At 43.9% G+C, this 22,508-nt stretch overlaps 1 protein-coding gene across 1 annotated transcript in view; it reads right to left on the bottom strand.

Annotated features, from left to right (window-relative positions):
- Positions 1-5,859: 5,859 nt before the first annotated feature.
- Positions 5,860-22,508, bottom strand: part of NOX5 (NADPH oxidase 5) — a 53,903-nt gene continuing 37,254 nt past the window's right edge. Inside the window, exons 10-16 of the mRNA XM_040415648.1 lie at positions 21,772-21,900; positions 21,225-21,257; positions 17,248-17,372; positions 12,314-12,398; positions 11,882-11,981; positions 6,075-6,241; positions 5,860-5,999 (exon numbers count right to left, since the gene is read on the bottom strand). Coding sequence (XP_040271582.1) covers positions 5,868-5,999; positions 6,075-6,241; positions 11,882-11,981; positions 12,314-12,398; positions 17,248-17,372; positions 21,225-21,257; positions 21,772-21,900 — 771 coding nt within the window. The 3' untranslated portion in view covers positions 5,860-5,867. The remainder of the gene's footprint in view (positions 6,000-6,074; positions 6,242-11,881; positions 11,982-12,313; positions 12,399-17,247; positions 17,373-21,224; positions 21,258-21,771; positions 21,901-22,508) is intronic.

The raw sequence follows: 22,508 nt of genomic DNA, 5'->3' as shown, positions 1-22,508 counted from the left end.
TCTGATATGTGAGGTACGAGGTATAATAGATGCAGTGTGTACAGGTATATAGTATATACAGCAGTGTACTGATATGTGAGGTACAGGGTATAATATATGCAGTGTATACAGGTATACAGTATATACAGTAGTGTAATATGTGAGGTACGAGGTATAATAGATGCAGTGTGTACAGGTATATAGTAAATACAGCAGTGTACTGATATGTGAGGTACGAGGTATAATAGATGCAGTGTGTACAGGTATATAGTATATACAGCAGTGTACTGATATGTGAGGTACATGGTATAATATATGCAGTGTATACAGGTATACAGTATATACAGTAGTGTAATATGTGAGGTACGAGGTATAATAGATGCAGTGTGTACAGGTATATAGTAAATACAGCAGTGTATTGACACCTCGTACCTCAGATATCAGTACACCGCTGTATATACTATATACCTGTACACACTGCATCTATTATACCTCGTGCCTCACATATATAGTATATACAGCAGTGTACTGATATCTGTACACACAGCATCTATTATACCTTGTACCTCAAATATCAGTGCACTGCGGTATATACTATATATCTGTACATATTGCATGTATAATACTGTGTAATATATGCAGTGTGTGTGTGCATGTATGTGTGTGTGTATCATATATATATATATATATTACACACAGAGCAGTGTATTGATGTGAGGCATACAAGGTATAATACTGTAGATGCATTGTTTATAGAAATATGTGGTCAGTTATACATTATGGTCGCTGTGTGTGTGAGGTACATGAGGTAGTGGTCACTGTAACTGTCTGAAGTATTATACATGAGTGAGCAATGAGTAAAAACAGGGCATGGAGGGGGGGTAAATTATGAAAAGTGGAGGACCTCCTCTTACCACTCCATTCCAGTCTGTATGGATCCATGCAGAGCTGCTTGTGAACTTCTAATACTTGCTGTTAGGGGTTGAAGGACCTGTGATGATGTCATCACAGGTCCTGGCAGATATACCTTTGAAACCTAGGAACTACACCATTTTTGGTGCAGTTCCTCTGCTAGATTCTGCAGGACCTGTGATGTTGAAGATGATGTCATCACAGGTCCTGGCAGATGCACTGTTCTAACCTGGGAACTACACTTTACACTGTGAAGTTCCCTTACAGGACCTGTGATGACATCATCAAAGGTCCTTTAGCTTAGAAAGATAAACAGGAGCAAATAGGGGGCGGGGCCTCTCCTCCACTTCGGGGCCCCATAGCCACTGCCTGCAGCCTATCAGAGGAAGGTGAAGGTACACGCCTCGCCCTCCCCTGCACCTCCGCTGGCACAGGCAGTTTACAATGGAGATGAGCGCAATGAAAGCGCTCATCTCCCTGTGCCTGGCAGCGGCGGCTCACTTGGGGGGGGGGGGGGGGTCTGCATTTTAGTTGGGGGGGCACATGGGGGGGCACAGCATGATGTAGGGGGGGCTGTGGCCCCCTCTGGCCCCCCCCTGGCGACGCCACTGGATAGATATACATCAATGGTTTAAAAATTATATATGTCGGTGGATCAGTTTCTTCTCTGCATATATAGATTTTACATGTCAGGGCAATCTGAAAACAGATCCCCGTCCAGTAGTCGATTTCAATATTGGGGAAAACAGATCCTATGTCGACCCATAGGATTATTAAAGTTTGTAACATCAGTTTTGAATCACTTGAGGGGTTTAGTTTCTAAAATGCGGTCATTTATGGGTGGTTTTTCATTACGTAAGCCCCTCAAAATCACTTTATAACTGAACTGGTGCTTAAAAAAATGGTTTTGGAAATGTTCTTGAAAATGTATCTCTAGCATGAAGTACGATGTGTTGACTGCCCGGGTGTTGACTGGCCTATATAAAACCCAGCCAGCAGTGGGGAGGAACATCCAGTTGTTTTCCTGAGCCGCAAACTCACCCCAGTCGAGACTAGGTACAGTATAGTGGAGAGAGAGAGTGCCTGGCCATCAAATGGGCACTCGAGTCTCTCCGCTATTATCTGTTGTGGAGAAAGTTCCGTCTGGTCACCGACCACTCCCCTCTCAAGTGGATGAGCCAGGCCAAAGAGAGGAATGTTCGGGTCACCAGATGGTTCTTGTCATTACAGAACTTCAAGTTCTCAGTGGAACACAGGGTAGGCCGCTTACAGGGAAACGCGGATGCCCTGTCCCGGATACACTGTCTGGCAAGTGTTCGCCCCCTCAGGGTTGAACAAAGGGGGGAGGTATGTAGGAAGGCGCAAGGGTCGGTCGTTGACGGAAGGTATGTGTCAACGAGGTTCCTGGACTCGGTGAAATAAGAGCTGGTAACTTCAGGTGTCAGCGGCAGCTAGTGCTGATTAACACTTTTGTTATTGCAGTATGGTTGTATAGCTGATCCGGGACAGCTCTTACTGGGAGTAGTAAAAAGTGCTGGGTGGGTGACTACTCCCCACGTTCCAGGCCGGTTGTTGACGGGCCTATATCAAACCCAGCCAGCGGTGTCAGCTGGGTGTGGATTACTCCTCTCTGACAGTGGAGCGCTGTCAGTCTCTGTGTTTAGGATCTAAAGCTTTGTACCGTGCTGGAGGGCTGAGAGCCGCACGCTGGGAAACAGGCCCCCTAAAGCCCGCTGTGGACCGCTGGAGATAAAACTGCAAACAAGGTGATTTTTTTTTTCTGTGGACTTTCCATTGTGCGAACTAACACCAAGACTGAAAAGTGTTGTTATGTTTTGGCCTCATGTGTGAATAAACACTGAAGTTTTGCTTTACAAACAGTTTTTTTTGTCTCTGTACTGCGTCTGCTTACCCTGCCTACCAGAGCGAATCCCCACAATTGATGGAGGATGCGGGCAAGTGCATGAAGGCCGAAAAATTTTTGTTTTTTGGGCACGGTTGCATGTCTTACATCAAACCAGCGAGATTACAACCCGTGTCCCTGGACAAAATGGAAGCTGTCGTGAAAGCCCTCGTGGAGGCTAAATTGAAGCAGCGGGAGGCTAATAAGCAGCAGCAGGAAACCAACCAGCTGCTTTTGCAGCATGTGATGGCTTTACAAGCGGCAGGAGTGTCCCAGAATGTCCACGATGCCCGGAAAGCGGTCCGTGCGGCGATCCCTAAGATGACCCCCTTGGACGACGTCGAGACCTATCTGGCGGTGTTCGAAAAGGTGGCCATGATGGAGAAGCTACCCCGAGATCAATGGGCTGAGGTCGTCGATCCGTTCCTGGCATCCGGACCTCAGCAGGTGTTTTTCGACTTACCGGATGATCAAGCGGCCGATTACACGACAGTAAAGGGTGAGATTCTGGCAAGACTGGCAGTGAATGTATTGGTCCGGGCCCAGCGGGTGAATCAGTGGGAGTTTAACCCAGCTGAACCCGCAAGACCTCAGTATTATGATCTGTTACACCAGTTGCAAAAATGGCTGCAGCCTGTCGTGCTGAGTTCCACTGCTATGCTGAACTGTCTGTTGGCTTTGTCATACCCTCTCCAGCACTGGATCGGCCAGGTGTCTCCTGGTAATGCCCTTGAGATGGTCGACCTGGTGGAGTGCTATGAGGCTACCAGGAATCTACAGGGGAATTCTTTTGGGAGGGGGGCAGTCAAACCCCGGAGATCTCCACCCCAGAGCCAGCAGCTGGTGCCAGGAAAACCCACCCAGGATGTACCCCCTGCAGACCCAGCTTCGATGGTCTGCTGGCGGTGTCAGGAGCCTGGCCACATAAGGGCCGACTGTCCCCATCGGGGCGAACCCATGGATACTAACTATGGCGACCGCCACTCATTGTATGCCAGGAAGCTGTGTGCAACAGGTACCCCCGAGACTATAGACAATAGCCACCTGTGCCAGGTGGAAGTGGGAGACACTCTGGCGGTGGCTCTGCTGGACTCATGGAGTCTGGTGTCCCTGGTAAGAGCTGCCCTGGTGTTGCCCGCCGAGTATACTGGCCGAAAAGTCAGGGTTGTGTGCATCCATGGAGACCTAAAGGACTATCCCACCGCCCTGGTGTCTCTGTCCACAGTGGCCAGCAGGTGGACTAACGAGGTGACCGTCGCTACCAATTTACATTATGAACTTATAATTGGGAGAGACTTCCCGGGTTTCCCGGCACTGTGGCCTGATACGAAAGTTACCAATACCCATGAGACAGGTGTAACCCCAGTAGAGTGGCCTTGCTCAGGGGGGAAACTGGAACCCTGGGAACCTGAGACCGAAGTGCCAGCGGTAGGGGTGACCACCACTTTGGTGGAAGAGGGGAAGACAACACCTCTGAGTGTAATGGTGGGAGACGTGGAGGATTTGCCGCCAGGCCCTGAATTGGCAGACCTCAATGTCTCCGGTGAAAATTTCGGAACCGCACAACACAGCTCTTACTGGGAGTAGTCAAAAGTGCTGGGTGGGTGACTACTCCCCACGTTCCAGGCCGGTTGTTGACTGGCCTATATAAAACCCAGCCAGCAGTGTCAGCTGGGTGTGGATTACTCCTCTCTGACAGTGGAGCGCTGCCAGTCTCTGTGTTTGGGATCTGAGGCTTTGTGCCGTGCTGGAGGGCTGAGAGCTGCATGCTGGGAAACAGGCCCCCTAAAGCCAGCTGTGGACTGTTGGAGATGAGATGGAGATGAGACTACAAACAAGCTGATTTTTTGTTCTGTGGACTTTCCATTGTGTGAACTAACACCAAGACTGAAAAGTGTCGTTATGTTTTGGCCTTATGTGTGAATAAACACTGAAGTTTTGCTTTACAAACAGTTTTTTTTGCGTCTGTACTGCATCCGCTTACCCTGCCTACCAGAGCGAACCCCCACACCACATAAAGTGACACATGTCAGATTTGCAAAAATAGGCCTGGGATTTAAGGTGAAAAGTGGCTCGGTACTCAAGGGGTTAAAGTCGAACCTCAAGTGAGGTTGTGCTTAAGGTCCAATCAAAGAGAAAGTTAAAGAACCAGGACAGGAAGTAGAATACATGCAGTGACTTGAAAAACAAAACAAATTTTTTTGTAAAAAATATAAATAAATAAGAGTATATATATAGTATGACTATTTCCATTATGGAAGCAGTTATTACCATGGGGGAGGCACGGGAAAGTGAGAGCAGGGCTACGCTGGCTGTATTACTCTTCCCTGGTTTTCCTCCAGGTCCCGCTGTGCACTGCGAACAGTGCCAGGACATAGTACACGTAGGCACGCAAAATGACTTGACTTGACTTGAGAGTCTGATCTGAGGCTGATGGAAGGCTGTTAATATTTGATAGCATTTTTGGGATCATAGTGGCAATTAAAATACAGCTACTAAGGGAATAAAAGTATAAAATGTAATTGTCTGAAGACAATCCTAGCAGAAATTCTCAAAGACATTGCCCAAGTGCAAATCATGTATAATAGGGTGTAGGACTGGCCACTCCAAGCACCTGATATCATATCCAGATATTGATCCTTTATGGCAGCTTTGTTGGCATACATTGTCTTTGAACCCCTCAGCTGTTAGGGTCCCATACATTGAGGGGTGTCTATAAACCTGACATGCCCCCCTTTCCCCCATACTAAGACACCACCACTTCCAGAATGTTCCTGTAATCCTTTTAAAAGACATTTACTGAGAAAGCATGACTTTAAATCGCTAACGCTACGTCATACATCAGGTAACAGGACCGTTGGTGCAGACACCTAAATCATGGTTTTGCCGGCAGTAGATCAAATTCCGTTTGGCCAGGATATCACAGCTAGGTGACAATCGGTGATTACAGCTGTATTTATGCACTGCAGAAATCCCCCTTCTTCAGCCCATGCATATCTATCACACATTCACATTTCACAAGAATTCAGTACTCATAGTGGTCCGTTTATTTTGAGTTATAAAATGCCAAGTTCTAAAAATTCTCTTTGAAAAATTTAAAGCTGAACTGCTCACAATGCGCTTTGATGACTTTAGCCAGGGCCGGAGATCCACAGAAGAAGACCTGCACTTTCCCCTTATTCTCCTGTTCTATTTTCTGGAAAACCTAAACATAATAAAATATATGTATTGTAATAACAAGAAAGACGAAGTAAAGAAGGACAAAAGAAGTAAATGTGACCTTATTCCAGTCTGGACGCCCTGGCTGGGTTCGGGTCTTTAGCCCTGTGATAGAGTCTCTTTCTTCTTTTTTGGCGAGAAGGTCCAGTGCCATCTGGAGTCCAATGGCTTTCATGTCATTCTTGCCGAGAGCTGACGTCATGTACATATGCATCTCTAGAAATCTGCCTGTAAAAAAGAACTGGGTATACGGTATGCTTTCCAAATAAGGACCCAGATATAGCATTCGCAACATTTCAGCAACCTGGCAGTGTTCCAGATCCAACTCCAGTAAGACAATCCTGTACCATCATATACGGTATTAAGAAGAAGCTTATTTTGCACGTATTACAATGCGTGACATTGCATAGATGTCAGAAATACTTTGAGCTGTGGAAGCAGGTTGATAGATTTGCATTGTTGCAATGTCATGACTACACTGTACATAGCATTCTCTGGTTTGAGTATTTTTTATGCATCGCGTTGCTGTGTAACTGACTGGCATATGTACAATGGCACGGCAAGCTATCTGTATAAAGATTTTTATGCTTCTATTGTTTTAGCTCTGCAGTTTACAGCTTGATCAGTATGGGGCTGAGAACGGGTCTGTTCGTTGAAAGCATCCGTTGGGGAAAATATACATGTGCATTGCAAACGATTTTATTCTTGAATAATGGTACTGTCTGTATACTGGGAGCTGAAATACCGTATATCTATCACCGAGCAAAAAAAGGGGAATATCCTATTTTGGATAAACTGCTTAAAGGACTGCAATGAGGCATCTATGAAAGATGTGGGGTGTTTTCAAACATAAATCCTGCATTATATTTCCATGGATATTAAAGGGGTTGTCCAACCAGAATAAAAAAAATTAATTTAGGAGGGTGTGTAAAAAAAAAAGAACAAAAATAAACTTTATTTGCCCTTTAACCCCTTAGGGATGCATGACGTACGGCATGTTTCTCGAGTCCTTAAGGACCCATGACGTACCAGTACGTCATGTGTTGTTCCGATCACCGGCGGTGATCGGAACATGGTGCCTGCTCAAATCATTGAGCAGGCACCACGTCTAAATGCGTGGGGGGGTCCCGTGACCCCCCCATGTCGGCGATCGCCGCAAACCGCAGGTCAATTCAGACCTGCGGTTTGCGGCTTTTTATTGTGCGGGTGGCGGCGGCCAAGTGAAAAAAAATTTGAAAACATGAAGTTTTCCCCCCAAAAACCTAAAAGTTTCAAGTAAAAATAAACAAAAACTTCATTTTCCCCAAATAAAGTGAAAAAAAATTGGTAAAAAATAGGGGGGGGGGGGAAGTATACATATTAGGTATCGCCGCGTCCGTATCGACTGGCTCTATAAACATATCACATGACCTAACCCCTCAGATGAACACCATAAAAAAAAAAAACTGTGCTAAGTAAACAATTTTTTTGTCACCTTACATCACAAAAAGTACAACAGCAAGCGATCAAAAAGGCGTTTGCCCACCAAAATAGTACCAATCTAACGGTCACCTCATCCCGCAAAAAATGAGCCCCTACCTGAGACAATCGCCCAAAAAATAAAAAAACTATGGCTCAGAATATGAAGACACTAAAACATTTTTAGTTTTAAAAAAAGCTGCTATTGTGTAAAACTTACATAAATAATAAAAAAAGTATACATATTTGGTATCGCCGCGTTCGTATCGACCGGCTCTATAAAAATATCACATGACCTAACCCTTCAGATGAACACCGTAAAAAATAAAAACTGTGCTAAATAAACCATTTTTTGTCACCTTACATCACAAAAAGTGTAATAGAAAGCGATCAAAAAGTCACACGCACCCCAAAATAGTGCCAATAAAACCGTCATCTCATCCCGCAAAAATCATACCCTACCCAAGGTAATCGCCCAAAAACTGAAAAAACTATGGCTCTCAGAATATGGAGACACTAAAACATGATTTTTTTTGCTTAAAAAAAATCATTGTGTAAAACTTACATAAAAAAAAAAAAGTATACATATTAGGTATCGCCGCGTCCGTATCGACCGGCTCTATAAACATATCACATGACCTAACCCCTCAGATGAACACCGTAAAAAATAAAAAATAAAAACTGTGCTAAATAAACCATTTTTTGTCACCTTACATCACAAAAAGTGTAATAGAAAGCGATCAAAAAGTCACACGCACCCCAAAATAGTGCCAAAAAACCGTCATCTCATCCCGCAAAAATCATACCCTACCCAAGGTAATCGCCCAAAAACTGAAAAAACTATGGCTCTCAGAATATGGAGACACTAAAACATGATTTTTTTTGCTTAAAAAAAATCATTGTGTAAAACTTACATAAATAAAATAAAAAGTATACATATTAGGTATCGCCGCATCTGTGACAACCTGGTATATAAAAATATCACCTGATTTAACCTGTCAGATGAATGTTGTAAATAACAAAAAATAAAAACGGTGCCAAAACAGCTATTTCTTGTTATCTTGCCTCACAAAAAGTGTAATATAGAGCAACCAAAAATCATATCTACCCTAAACTAGTACCAACAATACTGCCACCCTATCCCGTAGTTTCTAAAATGGGGCCATTTTTTTGGAGTTTCTACTGTAGGGGTGCATCAGGGGGGCTTCAAATGGGACATGGTGTAAAAAAAAACAGTCCAGCAAAATCTGCCTTCCAAAAACCGTATGGCATTCCTTTCCTTCTGCGCCCTGCCGTGTGCCCGTACAGTAGTTTACGACCACACATATGGGGTGTTTCTGTAAACTACAGAATCAGGGCCATAAATATGGAGTTTGGTTTGGCTGTTAACCCTTGCTTTGTAACTGGAAAAAAATTATTAAAATGGAAAATCTGCCAAAAAAGTGAAATTTTGAAATTGTATCTCTATTTTCCATTAATTCTTGTGGAACACCTAAAGGGTTAACAAAGTTTGTAAAATCAGTTTTGAATACCTTGAGGGGGTGTAGTTTATAGAATGGGGTCATTTATGGGTTGTTTCTATTATGTAAGCCTCGCAAAGTGACTTCAGACCTGAACTGGTCCCTAAAAATTGGGTTTTTGAAAATTTCTGAAAAATTTCAAGATTTGCTTCTAAAATTTTAAGCCTTGTAATATTCCCAAAAAATAAAATATCATTCCCAAAATGATCCAAACATGAAGTAGACATATGGGGAATGTAAAGGAATAACTATTTTTGGAGGTATTACTATGTATTATAGAAGTAGAGAACTTGAAACTTGGACATTTGCAAATTTTTCTAAATTTTTGGTAAATTTGGTATTTTTTTATGCAAAAAAATTAACTTTTTTTGACCCAATTTTAGCAGTGTCATGAAGTACAATATGTGACGAAAAAACAATCTCAGAATGGCCTGGGTAAGTAAAAGCGTTTTAAAGTTATCAGCACTTAAAGTGACACTGGTCAGACTTGCAAAAAATGGCCAAGTCCTTAAGGTGAAATAGGGCTGAGTCCTTAAGGGGTTAAAGATGCCTTCACAGGCAGCAGATTTTGTGGCAGAAAATTCTGCGACTGAAAATCAGTTCCATTCACCCTAATGGAGCTTGCAGTAATCCATATGTTTGCTACACCATTTGCAGCTGCCTTCCCCCTGGTTTCTAATCTCCACCAGACTATAAGGTCTATTTCAGACGGGCGTTGCGGGAAAATGTGCGGGTGCGTTGCGGGAACATGCGCGATTTTTCCGCGCGAGTGCAAAACATTGTAATACGTTTTGCACTCGCGTGAGAAAAATCGGCATGTTTGGTACCCAAACCCGAACTTCTTCACAGAAGTTCGGGCTTGGGATCGGTGTTCTGTAGATTGTATTATTTTCCCTTATAACATGGTTATAAGGGAAAATAATAGCATTCTGAATACAGAATGCATAGTAAAATAGCGCTTGAGGGGTTAATTTTTTTTTAAACTCATCTTAATCCACTTGATCGCGGAGCCGGCATCTCTTCTGACTTCTTTCTTTGCTGTGTGCAACAACAGGACCTGTGGTGACGTCACTCCAGTCATCACATGATCCATCACCATGGTAAAAGATCATGTGATGGATCATGTGATGACCGGAGTGATGTCACCACAGGTCCTGTTGTTGCACACAGCAAATAAAGAAGTCAGAAGAGATGCCAGCTCCGCGATCAAGTGGATTGAGGTGAGTTAAAATATTATTATTATTTTTTAACCCCTTAAGCGCTATTTTACTATGCATTCTGTATTCAGAATGCTATTATTTTCCCTTATAACCATGTTATAAGGGAAAATAATAATGATCGGGTCTCCACCCCGATCGTCTCATAGCAACCGTGCGTGAAAATCGCACCGCATCCGCACTTGCTTGCGGATGCTTGCGATTTTCACGCAACCCCATTCATTTCTATGGGGCCTGCGTTACATGAAAAACGCACAAAATAGAGCATGCTGCGATTTTCACGCAACGCACAAGTGATGCGTGAAAATCACCGCTCATGTGAACAGCCCCATAGAAATGAATGGGTCGGGATTCAGTGCGGGTGCAATGCGTTCAACTCACGCATCCGCGCGGAATACTCGCCCGTGTGAAAGGGGCCTAAGTAACAGCATTTCTTTCACCTGATACAGTCAATCACTGGCCAAAGTGGTTATTTGTGCAAGAACGGCATGTGGCAGGTGGAAACAGAAGTTTTGGTGCTAGAACGGCAAGACTTTTAAAAGATTAGTGTTTTTTATTTTTTTGTTTACACACCCTCCCTGTAATTCAGTTTTCATTTTGGGCAGACAAACATTATAAGGCCCATGAAAGAACTGATAATTTAGCAATTGGGCACTGCCTATGGCTTAGAGCAGGGCTGGCCAACCTGTGGCTCTCCAGCTGTTGTAAAACTACAATTCCCACCATGCTGTAGACTGATAGCTGTAAGCTGTCTGGGCATGCTGGGAGTTGTAGTTTTGCAACAGCTGGAGAGCCGCAGGTTGGCCATCCCTGGCTTGGAGTATTATATGAAGCCAAATCCCGCTTTTCTTCTTACATATATAATACATGATATATTATAAAATTGTGGCTGTCTGCAACTGCCTCTATTAGGTGAAGAGTGTATGCAGATTTATACAGCTCCCATTCTATTATATGGGTACAGTAAATAGCTATGCACTAAGGGGGTATTCACAAGACCATATCCACTTTGCAGTCTGCAAATTGTGGATCTGCAAAACACCAGCCATGTCGTTCCACATTTTGCGGATCAGCACATCCCACCCACTGTTAGAAATGCATATTCTTGTCCACAAAACAGACAACAATAGGACAAAGTTTTTTATAATACCCAATGTAAGACCATGAATACTGCTTTAAATCATAGGGACATGCAAAAATGAATTAAACTTTTTAAATGATATAAAAAACTACTGTAATTATAATCAAATTGACCAAATTGACCAAATTGCCGTATTGCGGTCTGCATTTGCGGATCCGCAATACACGGGTGCCGTTCCGTGGGCATTCTGCATCACGGATGGGTCCGCAAATCCGGAGATGCGGAATGGTGCGGAACGGAAGCACGAAACGGAACCCTACGGAGTGCTTCCGTGGCGTTTCGTCCCGTACTTCCGTTCCGCAAAAAGATAGAACATGTCCTATCTTTTTGTGGAACGGCCGGATCGCGGACCCATTAAAGTGAATGGGTCCGCGATCCACTGCGGCTGCCCCATGGACTGTATTCGTGCATTGCGGCCCGCATTTTGCGGGCCGCAGCACGTCCACGAGGTGCACACGTTTCTTGTGCAGGAGGCCTTACATAGGCAATCCAGGTCTTCCTCATACATTCAGTCCTAGATCGAAATGCTTACCCTCAGGCTCCTCATCTGCTTGGTCCAGCTCAAGCTTAGTTAGCAGGCTGACAAACCATTCAAAAAATTTCTGGTCTCTGTTAATCCAGATGAAATCCACCTACCAAACATGACATAATATTTAATGACGTGCCGTGAGGATTTGTGTGCTTTCCTGTTGTATATAAGTGTATATTAAATATGAAAATGTGCACCCTCTGAATTGTAAAGCGCTGCGGAATATGGCGGCGCTATATATAAATAAAGTTAATTAGTATTATTATTAGAACATGGTATCTACAAGTTGTATGTGTTAAATACATTGGTATAATAGCACCATATAATACATCTTGTCCTCCAGAGTGTGAACTAGTACAGGGAGGCATATGGACAGTTGGTGTCTCATTTATTGCACTATAGCTGGGTTTGCACTTATTTTATGTCTTCCCCCACCTTTCTGAGCTTCATTTCATTGTCTTTCAATGTTTCACACCATGAGTACTTGCAGTTGGGGCAATTCTGTTTTCTCATTCGGTATCTGCCAGATCAGAAATATTAGAAAACAGTATAGACATTTGCAGAAATCACGATTTTGTGGCCCTTACAGTAATAATGTCCCCCAGGCCCCAGAGTGGCCTCCAGCATTAAAGGGGTTGTTCAGCCTGTTTATATTGATGACCTATCCTCAGGATAGGTTATCAATATCTGATAAGCATGGGTCTGACACCCGGCACCCCGCCGATCAGCTGCTTCCTCTTCATTACACTATGCGCCGTCTCCCTTGTAGCAGTGGCATAGTGTAATTACAAGGACTCACTCCATTGAAGCTTGTTTTTCGGGGGGCGGGGGCCCACGCCAATTAGATATTGATGCCCTATACTGAGGATAGGTCATCAATACAGACAGGCTGCACAACACTCCATAGTGTGCCCCCAGCAGTAATAATGTGCACATTTTTTTGTTGTTGAAAACCTCAACGCTAGCACGTGCAGAGGCAGTCTTTCCTCTCTTGAAGGTAAAGGGCCTGCTGTCCCGATGTGATGTCACCATGCTCTCCTTCAGCATCAAGAAAGGAGCGTGAGTTGAGTAATCATTTTATTTATTTTAACCCCTAAAAGACCATTTTCCACCACTGTAGCTTTTTTTTAATGGCTGGTTAGATGGGTGCACTCCTTTGGCTGTCTTCAAAATGTTGCAAAATAGGGCTTTTGTGACTTTTTGAGAATACTTGCCTGAAATTTTTGTGACTTTTTGTATTTTCACACCACTCACTCCAGTTTTGAAAAGTGAGCATGATTAGCTGTTAATGATACACTGCTCAAAAAAATAAAGGGACCACAAAAATAACACATCCTAGATCTGAATTAATTAAATATTCTTCTGAAATACTTTGTTCTTTACATAGTTGAATGTGCTGACAACAAAATCACACAAAAAAAATAAATGGAAATCAAATTTTTTAACCCATGGAGGTCTGTATTTGGAGTCACCCTCAAAATTAAAGTGGAAAAACACACTACAGGCTGATCCAACTTTGATGTAATGTCCTTAAAACAAGTCAAAATGAGACTCAGTAGTGTGTGTGGCCTCCACGTGCCTGTATGACCTCCCTACAACGCCTGTGCATGCTCCTGATGAGGTGGCGGATGGTCTCCTGAGGGATCTCCTCCCAGACCTGGACTAAAGCATCTGCCAACTCCTGGACAGTCTGTGGTGCAACGTGACGTTGGTGGATAGAGCGAGACGTGATGTCCCAGATGTGCTCAATTGGATTCAGGTCTGGGGAACGGGCGGGCCAGTCCATAGCATCAATGCCTTCGTATTGCAGGAACTGCTGACACACTCCAGCCACATGAGGTCTAGCATTGTCTTGCATTAGGAGGAACCCAGGGCCAACCGCACCAGCATATGGTCTCACAAGGGGTCTGAGGATCTCATCTCGGTACCTAATGGCAGTTAGGCTACCTCTGTCGAGCATATGGAGGGCTGTGCGGCCCTCCAAAGAAATGCCATCCCACACCATTACTGATCTAATGCCAAACCGGTCATGCTGGAGGATGTTGCAGGCAGCAGAACGTTCTCCACGGCGTCTCCAGACTCTGTCACGTCTGTCACATGTGCTCAGTGTGAACCTGCTTTCATCTGTGAAGAGCACAGGGCGCCAGTGGCGAATTTGCCAATCTTGGTGTTTTCTGGCAAATGCCAAACGTCCTGCACGGTGTTGGGCTGTAAGCACAACCCCCACCTGTGGACGTCGGGCCCTCATATCACCCTCATGGAGTCTGTTTCTGACCGTTTGAGCAGACACATGCACATTTGTGGCCTGCTGGAGGTCATTTTGCAGGCCTCTGGCAGTGCTCCTCCTGTTCCTCCTTGCACAAAGGCGGAGGTAGCGGTCCTGCTGCTGGGTTGTTGCCCTCCTACAGCCTCCTCCACGTCTCCTGATGTACTGGCCTGTCTCCTGGTAGCGCCTCCATGCTCTGGACACTACGCTGACAGACACAGCAAACCTTCTTGCCACAGCTCGCATTGATGTGCCATCCTGGATAAGCTGCACTACCTGAGCCACTTGTGTGGGTTGTAGAGTCCGTCTCATGCTACCACTAGAGTGAAAGCACCGGCAGCATTCAAAAGTGACCAAAACATCAGCCAGGAAGCATAGGAACTGAGAAGTGGTCAGGTCACCACCTGCAGAACCACTCCTTTATTGGGGGTGTCTTGCTAATTGCCTATAATTTCCACCTGTTGTCTATCCCATTTGCACAACAGCATGTGAAATTGATTGTCACTCAGTGTTGCTTCCTAAGTGGACAGTTTGATTTCACAGAAGTGTGATTGACTTGGAGTTACATTGTGTTGTTTAAGTGTTCCCTTTATTTTTTTGAGCAGTGTATATAACTGTTTTTGTACTTTTTCTGACTTAAAAAAAAAAAGCAACTCCAATAAGGGGGTGGTCCAGAAAACTGGAGTGGCATTTGTAGACAAAAGTGTTAGGTTTAAAGATGAGACAAATTTAACAAACAATGTGTGCCGTTTGACTTCAAATATTACCTCCATGATAAAGTCCCTCCTCCATAGTCTCCACTTATTGGGGGTAATTTATTATAGAAACTGGCATAAAGAAGTTACAAACCCCCTGTGGCTCATCATAAATTAAGTAAATACTCTGGCAGTGCAGTGGACATCAAAGACCGACATAAAACGCTGTTCTTTGATAAATAACCCCCAATGACTTATTATCATGTTATCAGAGAATGAAAACACATTTGTTTAGTTTCATCAGGAATAAAATACCATAATCAGAATTAGTTGTGGAGTTATGCGGTAGAATTAAAGGGGTATTCCCTTCTCAAACAATGGGGGCATATCGCTAGTATACACTCACCTAAAGAATTATTAGGAACACCTGTTCTATTTCTCATTAATGCAATTATCTAGTCAACCAATCACATGGCAGTTGCTTCAATGCATTTAGGGGTGTGGTCCTGGTCAAGACAATCGCCTGAAATCCAAACTGAATGTCAGAATGAGAAAGAAAGGTGATTTAAGCAATTTTGAGCGTGGCATGGTTGTTGGTGCCAGACGGGCCAGTCTGAGTATTTCACAATCTGCTCAGTTACTGGGATTTTCACACACAACCATTTCTAGGGTTTACAAAGAATGGTGTGAAAAGGGAAAAACATCCAGTATGCGGCAGTCCTGTAGGCAAAAATGCCTTGTGGATGCTAGAGGTCAGAGGAGAATGGGCCGACTGATTCAAGCTGATAGAAGAGCAAAGTTGACTGAAATAACCACTCGTTACAACCGAGGTATGCAGCAAAGCATTTGTGAAGCCACAACACGCACAACCTTGAGGCGGATGGGCTACAACAGCAGAAGACCCCACCGGGTACCACTCATCTCCACTACAAATAGGAAAAAGAGGCTACAATTTGCACGAGCTCACCAAAATTGGACTGTTGAAGACTAGAAAAATGTTGCCTGGTCTGATGAGTCTCGATTTTTGTTGAGACATTCAAATGGTAGAGTCCGAATTTGGCGTAAACAGAATGAGAACATGTATCCATCCTCTGATGGCTACTTCCAGCAGGATAATGCACCATGTCACAAAGCTCGAATCATTTCAAATTGGTTTCTTGAACATGACAATGAGTTCACTGTACTAAAATGGCCCCCAGAGTCACCAGATCTCAACCCAATAGAGCATCTTTGGGATGTGGTGGAACGGGAGCTTCGTGCCCTGAATGTGCATCCCTCAAATCTCCATCAACTGCAAGATGCTATCCTATCAATATGGGCCAACATTTCTAAAGAATGCTATCAGCACCTTGTTGAATCAATGCCACGTAGAATTAAGGCAGTTCTGAAGGCAAAAGGGGGTCCAACACCGTATTAGTATGGTGTTCCTAATAATTCTTTAGGTGAGTGTATGCCCCCATTGTCTGGTAGGTATGGGTCCCATCTCTGGGACCTGCACCTATCTTGTAAACTGAGCCGGTAAAGTGAAGCAGGACACGCTGTGCATGCACAGCCGCCCTCCTTTCATTTTATGGGGCCGCCGAAAATTGCTTAAAACTGGCTGGGTTATTAGCATCAGCCCCATTTAAAGGGATTCTGTCATGAGATTTTAGCCCTATAAGCTAAACATATGCCCATGTCCGTACTAATGACATGAATCCTAAACTCGCCTTATTAAACCTGCTGGCCTTATTAAACCTGGTGCGCATGCGCACTTCGATCAACGAATCCACTGCCAGGAGTCCGCGGCATATCAGGCTGAGCATAGTGCGCAGGCGCCGAATCTGGCGGAGGCGGCTCTGAGGTGAGAAAGGCGGCACTGTAGACAGGGAGGGTGGCGATTAAGACTGGGAAGGAGGCGCTGGGCACCAGACAGCCGGGCACCCTGTATTAACTGACGTCCCCTTGGGCACCTTAGGTAGGCGAGTGACCAGTTATAAAAACCTGTTTTTTGGGCTGATAGAGCCATAAGCAGGTTTAATAAGGCCAGTTTAGGATTCATGTTATTAGTACGGACATGGGCATATGTTTAGCTTATAGGGCTAAAATCTCATGACAGAATCCCTTTAAGTGAATGGAATTGGTGGCTGCGCTAGTGCAGTATTCTCTCATTCATTTCTATGGGGCTGATGAAAACAGCCGAGCCAGCACTCTGCTATTTTTGGCAGCCGCATAGAAATTAATGGAGGGTGGGTACGCATGTGCGGTGCGCCCTCCTTCACTTTGCCATCTCAGTTTACGAGGTGGGACCCGCACCTATCAGACAATGGGGGCATATCCTAGCGATATGCCCCCATTGTCTGAGATGGGAATACCCCTTTAGGCTGTATCTAATTTTTTTTATAAGTACTCCTTTACTGCATATGAACCTGTACATGATGCTTTGTAGAATTGAAGCAAATGGAGTTATGCCTATCCCCGCTCCAATCAACACTGCATGGTCTGAGGTGAAGATCCTTCGGCTTGGAGTTCCAAATGGACCATCAATGTAACACTACAAACATAAGAAACATAAAACAACACACTAAAACATGCTCTAATATATAACACACATACTGTATATGCATGGTCAGTACAAAAGTGTTGAAAAAAATACTGTAGATAGCATACCACCAAACTTACCAAAGTGAGGTGTGCCAGGAGTCCACTGGGGTAAATCATTTTTGCCGCCATGTATATTTGTCACATGCTCTTTCATGTATGTTTAATTACATTGTTTTGTGGGCGGTTAATTCTCACTGCTGGGGTAGTGGTTGGCACAAGTTATGTACGGCCCAAGTGTCATGTTAAGGCTCAATACACATTAGAGTATTGCTGGCGAAACCCGGATGGACTGGCAGAAAATCTAATATTTATAAAAAGCTCCTGACTTACCACCTTCTGCCCCCGATGGTGGAGAAGACCAGAGTTGCCAACCGTCCAGAAATTTCTGGACAGTGCGTAAAAATAGGTGACTTTTTCTCCATGTCCGTCAAAATAAATAGATGTGTCCATGATTTTTTGAGGCTGGTCGTACATGACTAGATTATTTTGGTGGCAATTATCATCATTTTACAGTAATGAGATCTTATCAGTATATTGAGCTATAGACATGTATTACTTAGAATATTTATCATTCATTATAGCTTTCCAATTTTTCCATAAAAATGTTAGCTGTCCGTGATTTTCGGATAAGTTGTCCAGAAAAAAAAAAAAAATTCTGGTTGGCAACCCTGCAAAACACTTGTTCATCGGGTGAAATGATCTTTGGTGCAGACTCCTCAGTCATTGTTTCTGGGCAGCAGATCGTGCTGTGTAAACAAGGATCTGCTGCCCAAAAACAATAAATCTCTATGAGGGCAAGTGCAGTGGGCGCCTCCCCCCAGGGCCCTTTAAGAGAAGTGGTACTTGTTTTGTGAGGCCCCTTTTAGTGATATTGTGGATGGTACCCAGGTGTATGAATGCCAGAGTGATGTAGGGTGGCCTAAATGTCCCTTAATGTTGGTGCATGTGTCACGGTGCTCCTACCTGGATACGCTGAACCCCAGGGGTTGGACCCGAAGCAATGAAAGGGGGCTGGTTGATGAAGGGGATGATTAAATAAATCGAGTCCAGACCTTATGATGAAGTTCAATAACAGCTTTACTTTCAATAAACGTTTCTCCAACAGTTTCAGGCTATGTCTTGGTTCCCAGCAGGCTTTAGCATTAACTCTGGCAGGCGAAGACACTCAACTCTGCTACATCTGTTGCTCTCTGGCTCTGCTGTGCTGACAAGCTGACTGAATAACTTTGCTTTTGCTGTATGCTGCAACTTCTCTCTGGTAGTCTGACTCTAGCTTAATCCAGGGAACTTTTCCTCCTGACTTCAGAGGCTTTAAGCTGTGGCCTCCACATACAGCAGAGCTGAAGGTGCTCTTGTGAGATGGGGAAACAGCTCTCCTTGTCTGAACATTGTTTGTGTGATTAAATTAAATGTTCTGGACTGACATTTTGCTGTTTGGCCACAAGATGCCGCTGTTTCCTAACGCAGCTACAGACTGCACATATATCTACATATTCATGAGAGAGGTGGAGTTTACACACAGAGTCTGGAGGGGAAGGCAGCATCCATCTTAGGGTACTTTCACACTAGCGTTATTCTTTTCCGGTATTGAGTTCCGTCCTAGGCGCTCAATACCGGAAAAAAACTGATCAGTTTTATCCTAATGCATTCTGAATGGAGAGCAATCCATTTAGTATGCATCAGGATGTCTTCAGTTGAGTCACTCTTACGGTATTTGGCCGGAGAAAATACCGCAGCATGCTGCGGTATTTTCTCCATCCAAAATTCCGGAACACTTGCCAGAATGCCGGATCCGGCATTAATTTCCATTGAAATGCATTCTGGCAAAACGGATCCAGTTTTGCGCAGACCTTTAAAAACGCAAAAAAATAAATAGGCATGTGCTACAGGACCAGTTATGGGAGGGGGAATACTGTAGATTTGTGTAAGATTGTAAGCTGCTGTCCTTCACTGCAGGCCAGCCCGTACCACACACCTATACAGTGATTCTTGTTCTTTTAGGGTAATAACAGGTAAGGTGTGGCAGTTTAGTTGTGCCCGCCAGTAGGTAAATGACTGCCTTTTATATCGGAGGGCGCCGTGTTGTGCAGCACAAGGGTCTCAGCCTTCGGGCTGTGTGTATGTAAATTGATTGTATGTTCTCGGCATTTGTGGTTGTGTTTATTGTCAGTAAAATTCTGTTTTGGCAAAAGCTGGTGTTGGGGTTGCTTTCCTCGTTCGTGACTTCACTGTATTCTGGGGAGCCCACCTCGGAACACGGCTTACACTCTGGCTGACTTGCTGGGCATGGGCATGGACACGTTCAACGGCAACGTGCCCAGCCCTTGCTTCCTTCCCTTAGCAGGGGGTAAGCTAGACTGACCTCTAACTAACTAGTCCCCTCTCCTCCTTAGAGGGAGAGTTAGAATGGAAAGAAGGGTTCCATTCCCTCTAACTGTAGCACTGCCATGCTTGCTGCCACCTTCTGGTGAACCAGGTAAATTACACTTTAACATAACAGTTACCAACATTAGAAATGCACAGTGTTTGGACCTAAAATAAATGCATAAGATGACACTATATTAGCCCATAGGAGACAGTAGCGGGGTGCAGAAGTGGTAATGCCACTCTGGGGCGTTACACAAGCACGTTTCCATACAGTGGAGTTGATTGCTGCATGCAAATGCAGCTCTTTCCTCTACTGACGTGCAGGCAATTATCAGGAAGGAACGGTCCCTTAACCTCCTGCTCAGTCAGCACATGTAAATGCGCCTTAAAGTGTTTTTTTGCGATTTTACTACTGATGACCTATCCTCTGAATAGGTCATCAGTATCTGATCGGTGGAGGCCCCACACCCAGGCCCCTTGCCACTCATCTGTTTAATAAGGTAGCATTGCTCGCAGTAGCACAGTGGTCTTCTCGCAGCGTTTCCTAGATCAGTGACTACATGTTCATTGGTCACGTTGCCTAAGAGCAGCTCAGCCCCATAGAAGTGCATAGGGCTGAGCGCAATACCAAGCACAGCCGCTATACAATGTACGGCACTGCGAGAAGGCTGCGGCGCTCACAGGAGCACTGCTGCCTTCTCAAACAGGTGATCAATGGGGTTCCCGGGTGTCGGACCACCTCCAATCAGACACTGATGACCTATCTTGAGGATAGGTCATCATCAGTAAAATGTCGGAAAACCCTTTTAAGTTAAAACTTGCCACAGCTCCTTTAACATGCATGTGCAGCCACCACTCCACTTACATTACACAGGTAAAGGAAGGGAGCCAATGGCTACACGGGTGTATGGGACATTATTTGTACATCATATGCATAGATAAAGCACTGCTAGGACAGAATCATTAGAAATGTATCTCCGGTTAGAACAAGCATAGGACCGGCTTTCTCAATCATTATGGATAACCTCACCCTTGCAGTGTTTATTCACAAGGGTGTAGCTATAGGAGTTGTAGAGCTAGCAGTCGTGACTAGGTCCTGCTATCTGAGGTGGACCAAAGGCCCTTCTATCAACATTTAGCTATAGGCTGACTACAGTCTTACATTAGTTATTATCTGTCAAGCTTCTGGTGCTTTTTGATGGTCAAGATAATGTAGCAAGCTACAGGAAGGGAACTGGAAACCTGAAGGAAGCGTAATGGATATGGGTAAATAAAAAATGTATCAGATGGATCATAAAAGACATTCATGTGACAGAATGCAAAGATTGTAATGAAAAAGAAGAGCAGCATGGAGGATCTACAGGACCAACCCATTCATTTACACCCGTAAGTATTTTTCAAGTGAGAATGTTGTATGTGATGTCATGATACTTGCCTTAATATTACATATCTGATGATTTTCTCCAGTCTGAAAAGTAATTAAAACATGGTTATCACACCATTAACTCAGTAATAAAACTGAACTTAGTTATAAAAAAAGAAACATTTCCGAATTTCTTTATATTATGCAACTGTTTTCTGTAAAGGACACATGTGGAGGTGGTTATTGGTGATCCCGACCTCAACCAGTCTAACACAATCCCACAACCATCAGGTATAATCTATACCAGAGAAACCCTGAAATAAATTGCCCTTCCAAGGTACTGCTCCAGCTACCCCACTGTGCCGAAAAGATAACCCTAGATGTTGTCGTCTTTTGCGGACCCCTCCATAGAATCTCTACAAAATCCTGTTTGGACAGCCTGATCTAAACCCAATGCCTAGAAGTAACAGAGAGTCCAATTCTCAATAGACATACCGTATTTAATTTTAGCATTATTGCTCTGACATTACTAGGTTCATAAGTTACGTAAAACAAGTTATATACTCAGTATCTTCTTTATGGAGCATTTTAGTATGTGTGTGCTGGCTGATAGTCTTACTTTTCGACCCTGGATGCTTCCTCGTTTCTCCAAGCTAATGCAGATTTCATCTCCTGGTTGGCTTCTACGTGGTTTGTATGACGTCAGTTCAATCTGGTCATCTATGTTATTGGCAATTGCCAATTGTTCCTAAATGAATTAACAGGGAATATAAACATGTCTATGACTTTTCTGGAGAACTGCAGTATACAGTTTATAAATGTAAAGTTTATTAAAAAAAAGTTCCCTGCTTATGCAGGTGCCTGGGAGCACCACTGTGTAAGAAAAAAGAAAAGACTGTTCCAGAAGGACAAGTTATCACCTAGTTGTCTGATTGGTGGGCTCCCACTGCCGGGACCCCCAACGATTATGAGAATGGAGTTTTGGTTGAGCATGTGCATAGCTGCTGCATTCGAAGTCTACAATACTGTCATATGGATATGGTACAGCACCAGATTATCTGTTCCTGACTGGATACAGTACAGCACTCGAATATATCTGATAGACTGGATATGGTACAGCACTCAACTATTTCTGCGAGACATTTTGAATGGAGTGGCAGTGTGTATGGTATTACAGTTCTTCTCTATTAAAGTTAATGGGACTGATCTGCAATACCATACAAAACCTGTGGACAGGTGTGGCACTGTTTTTGAAATAAAGAAGCCATGTTTATTTAATCTTATTAAATAATACTACAGTTTCACTCTACTCAGCCTGAAATATTTTTTATAGGAAACAACCTATTTTATACATGT

The sequence above is a fragment of the Bufo bufo genome, chromosome 1 (genome assembly GCF_905171765.1).
Source record: "Bufo bufo chromosome 1, aBufBuf1.1, whole genome shotgun sequence".
Classification (NCBI taxonomy): domain Eukaryota; kingdom Metazoa; phylum Chordata; class Amphibia; order Anura; family Bufonidae; genus Bufo; species Bufo bufo.
This window is presented reverse-complemented; position numbering and strand designations above follow the sequence as displayed.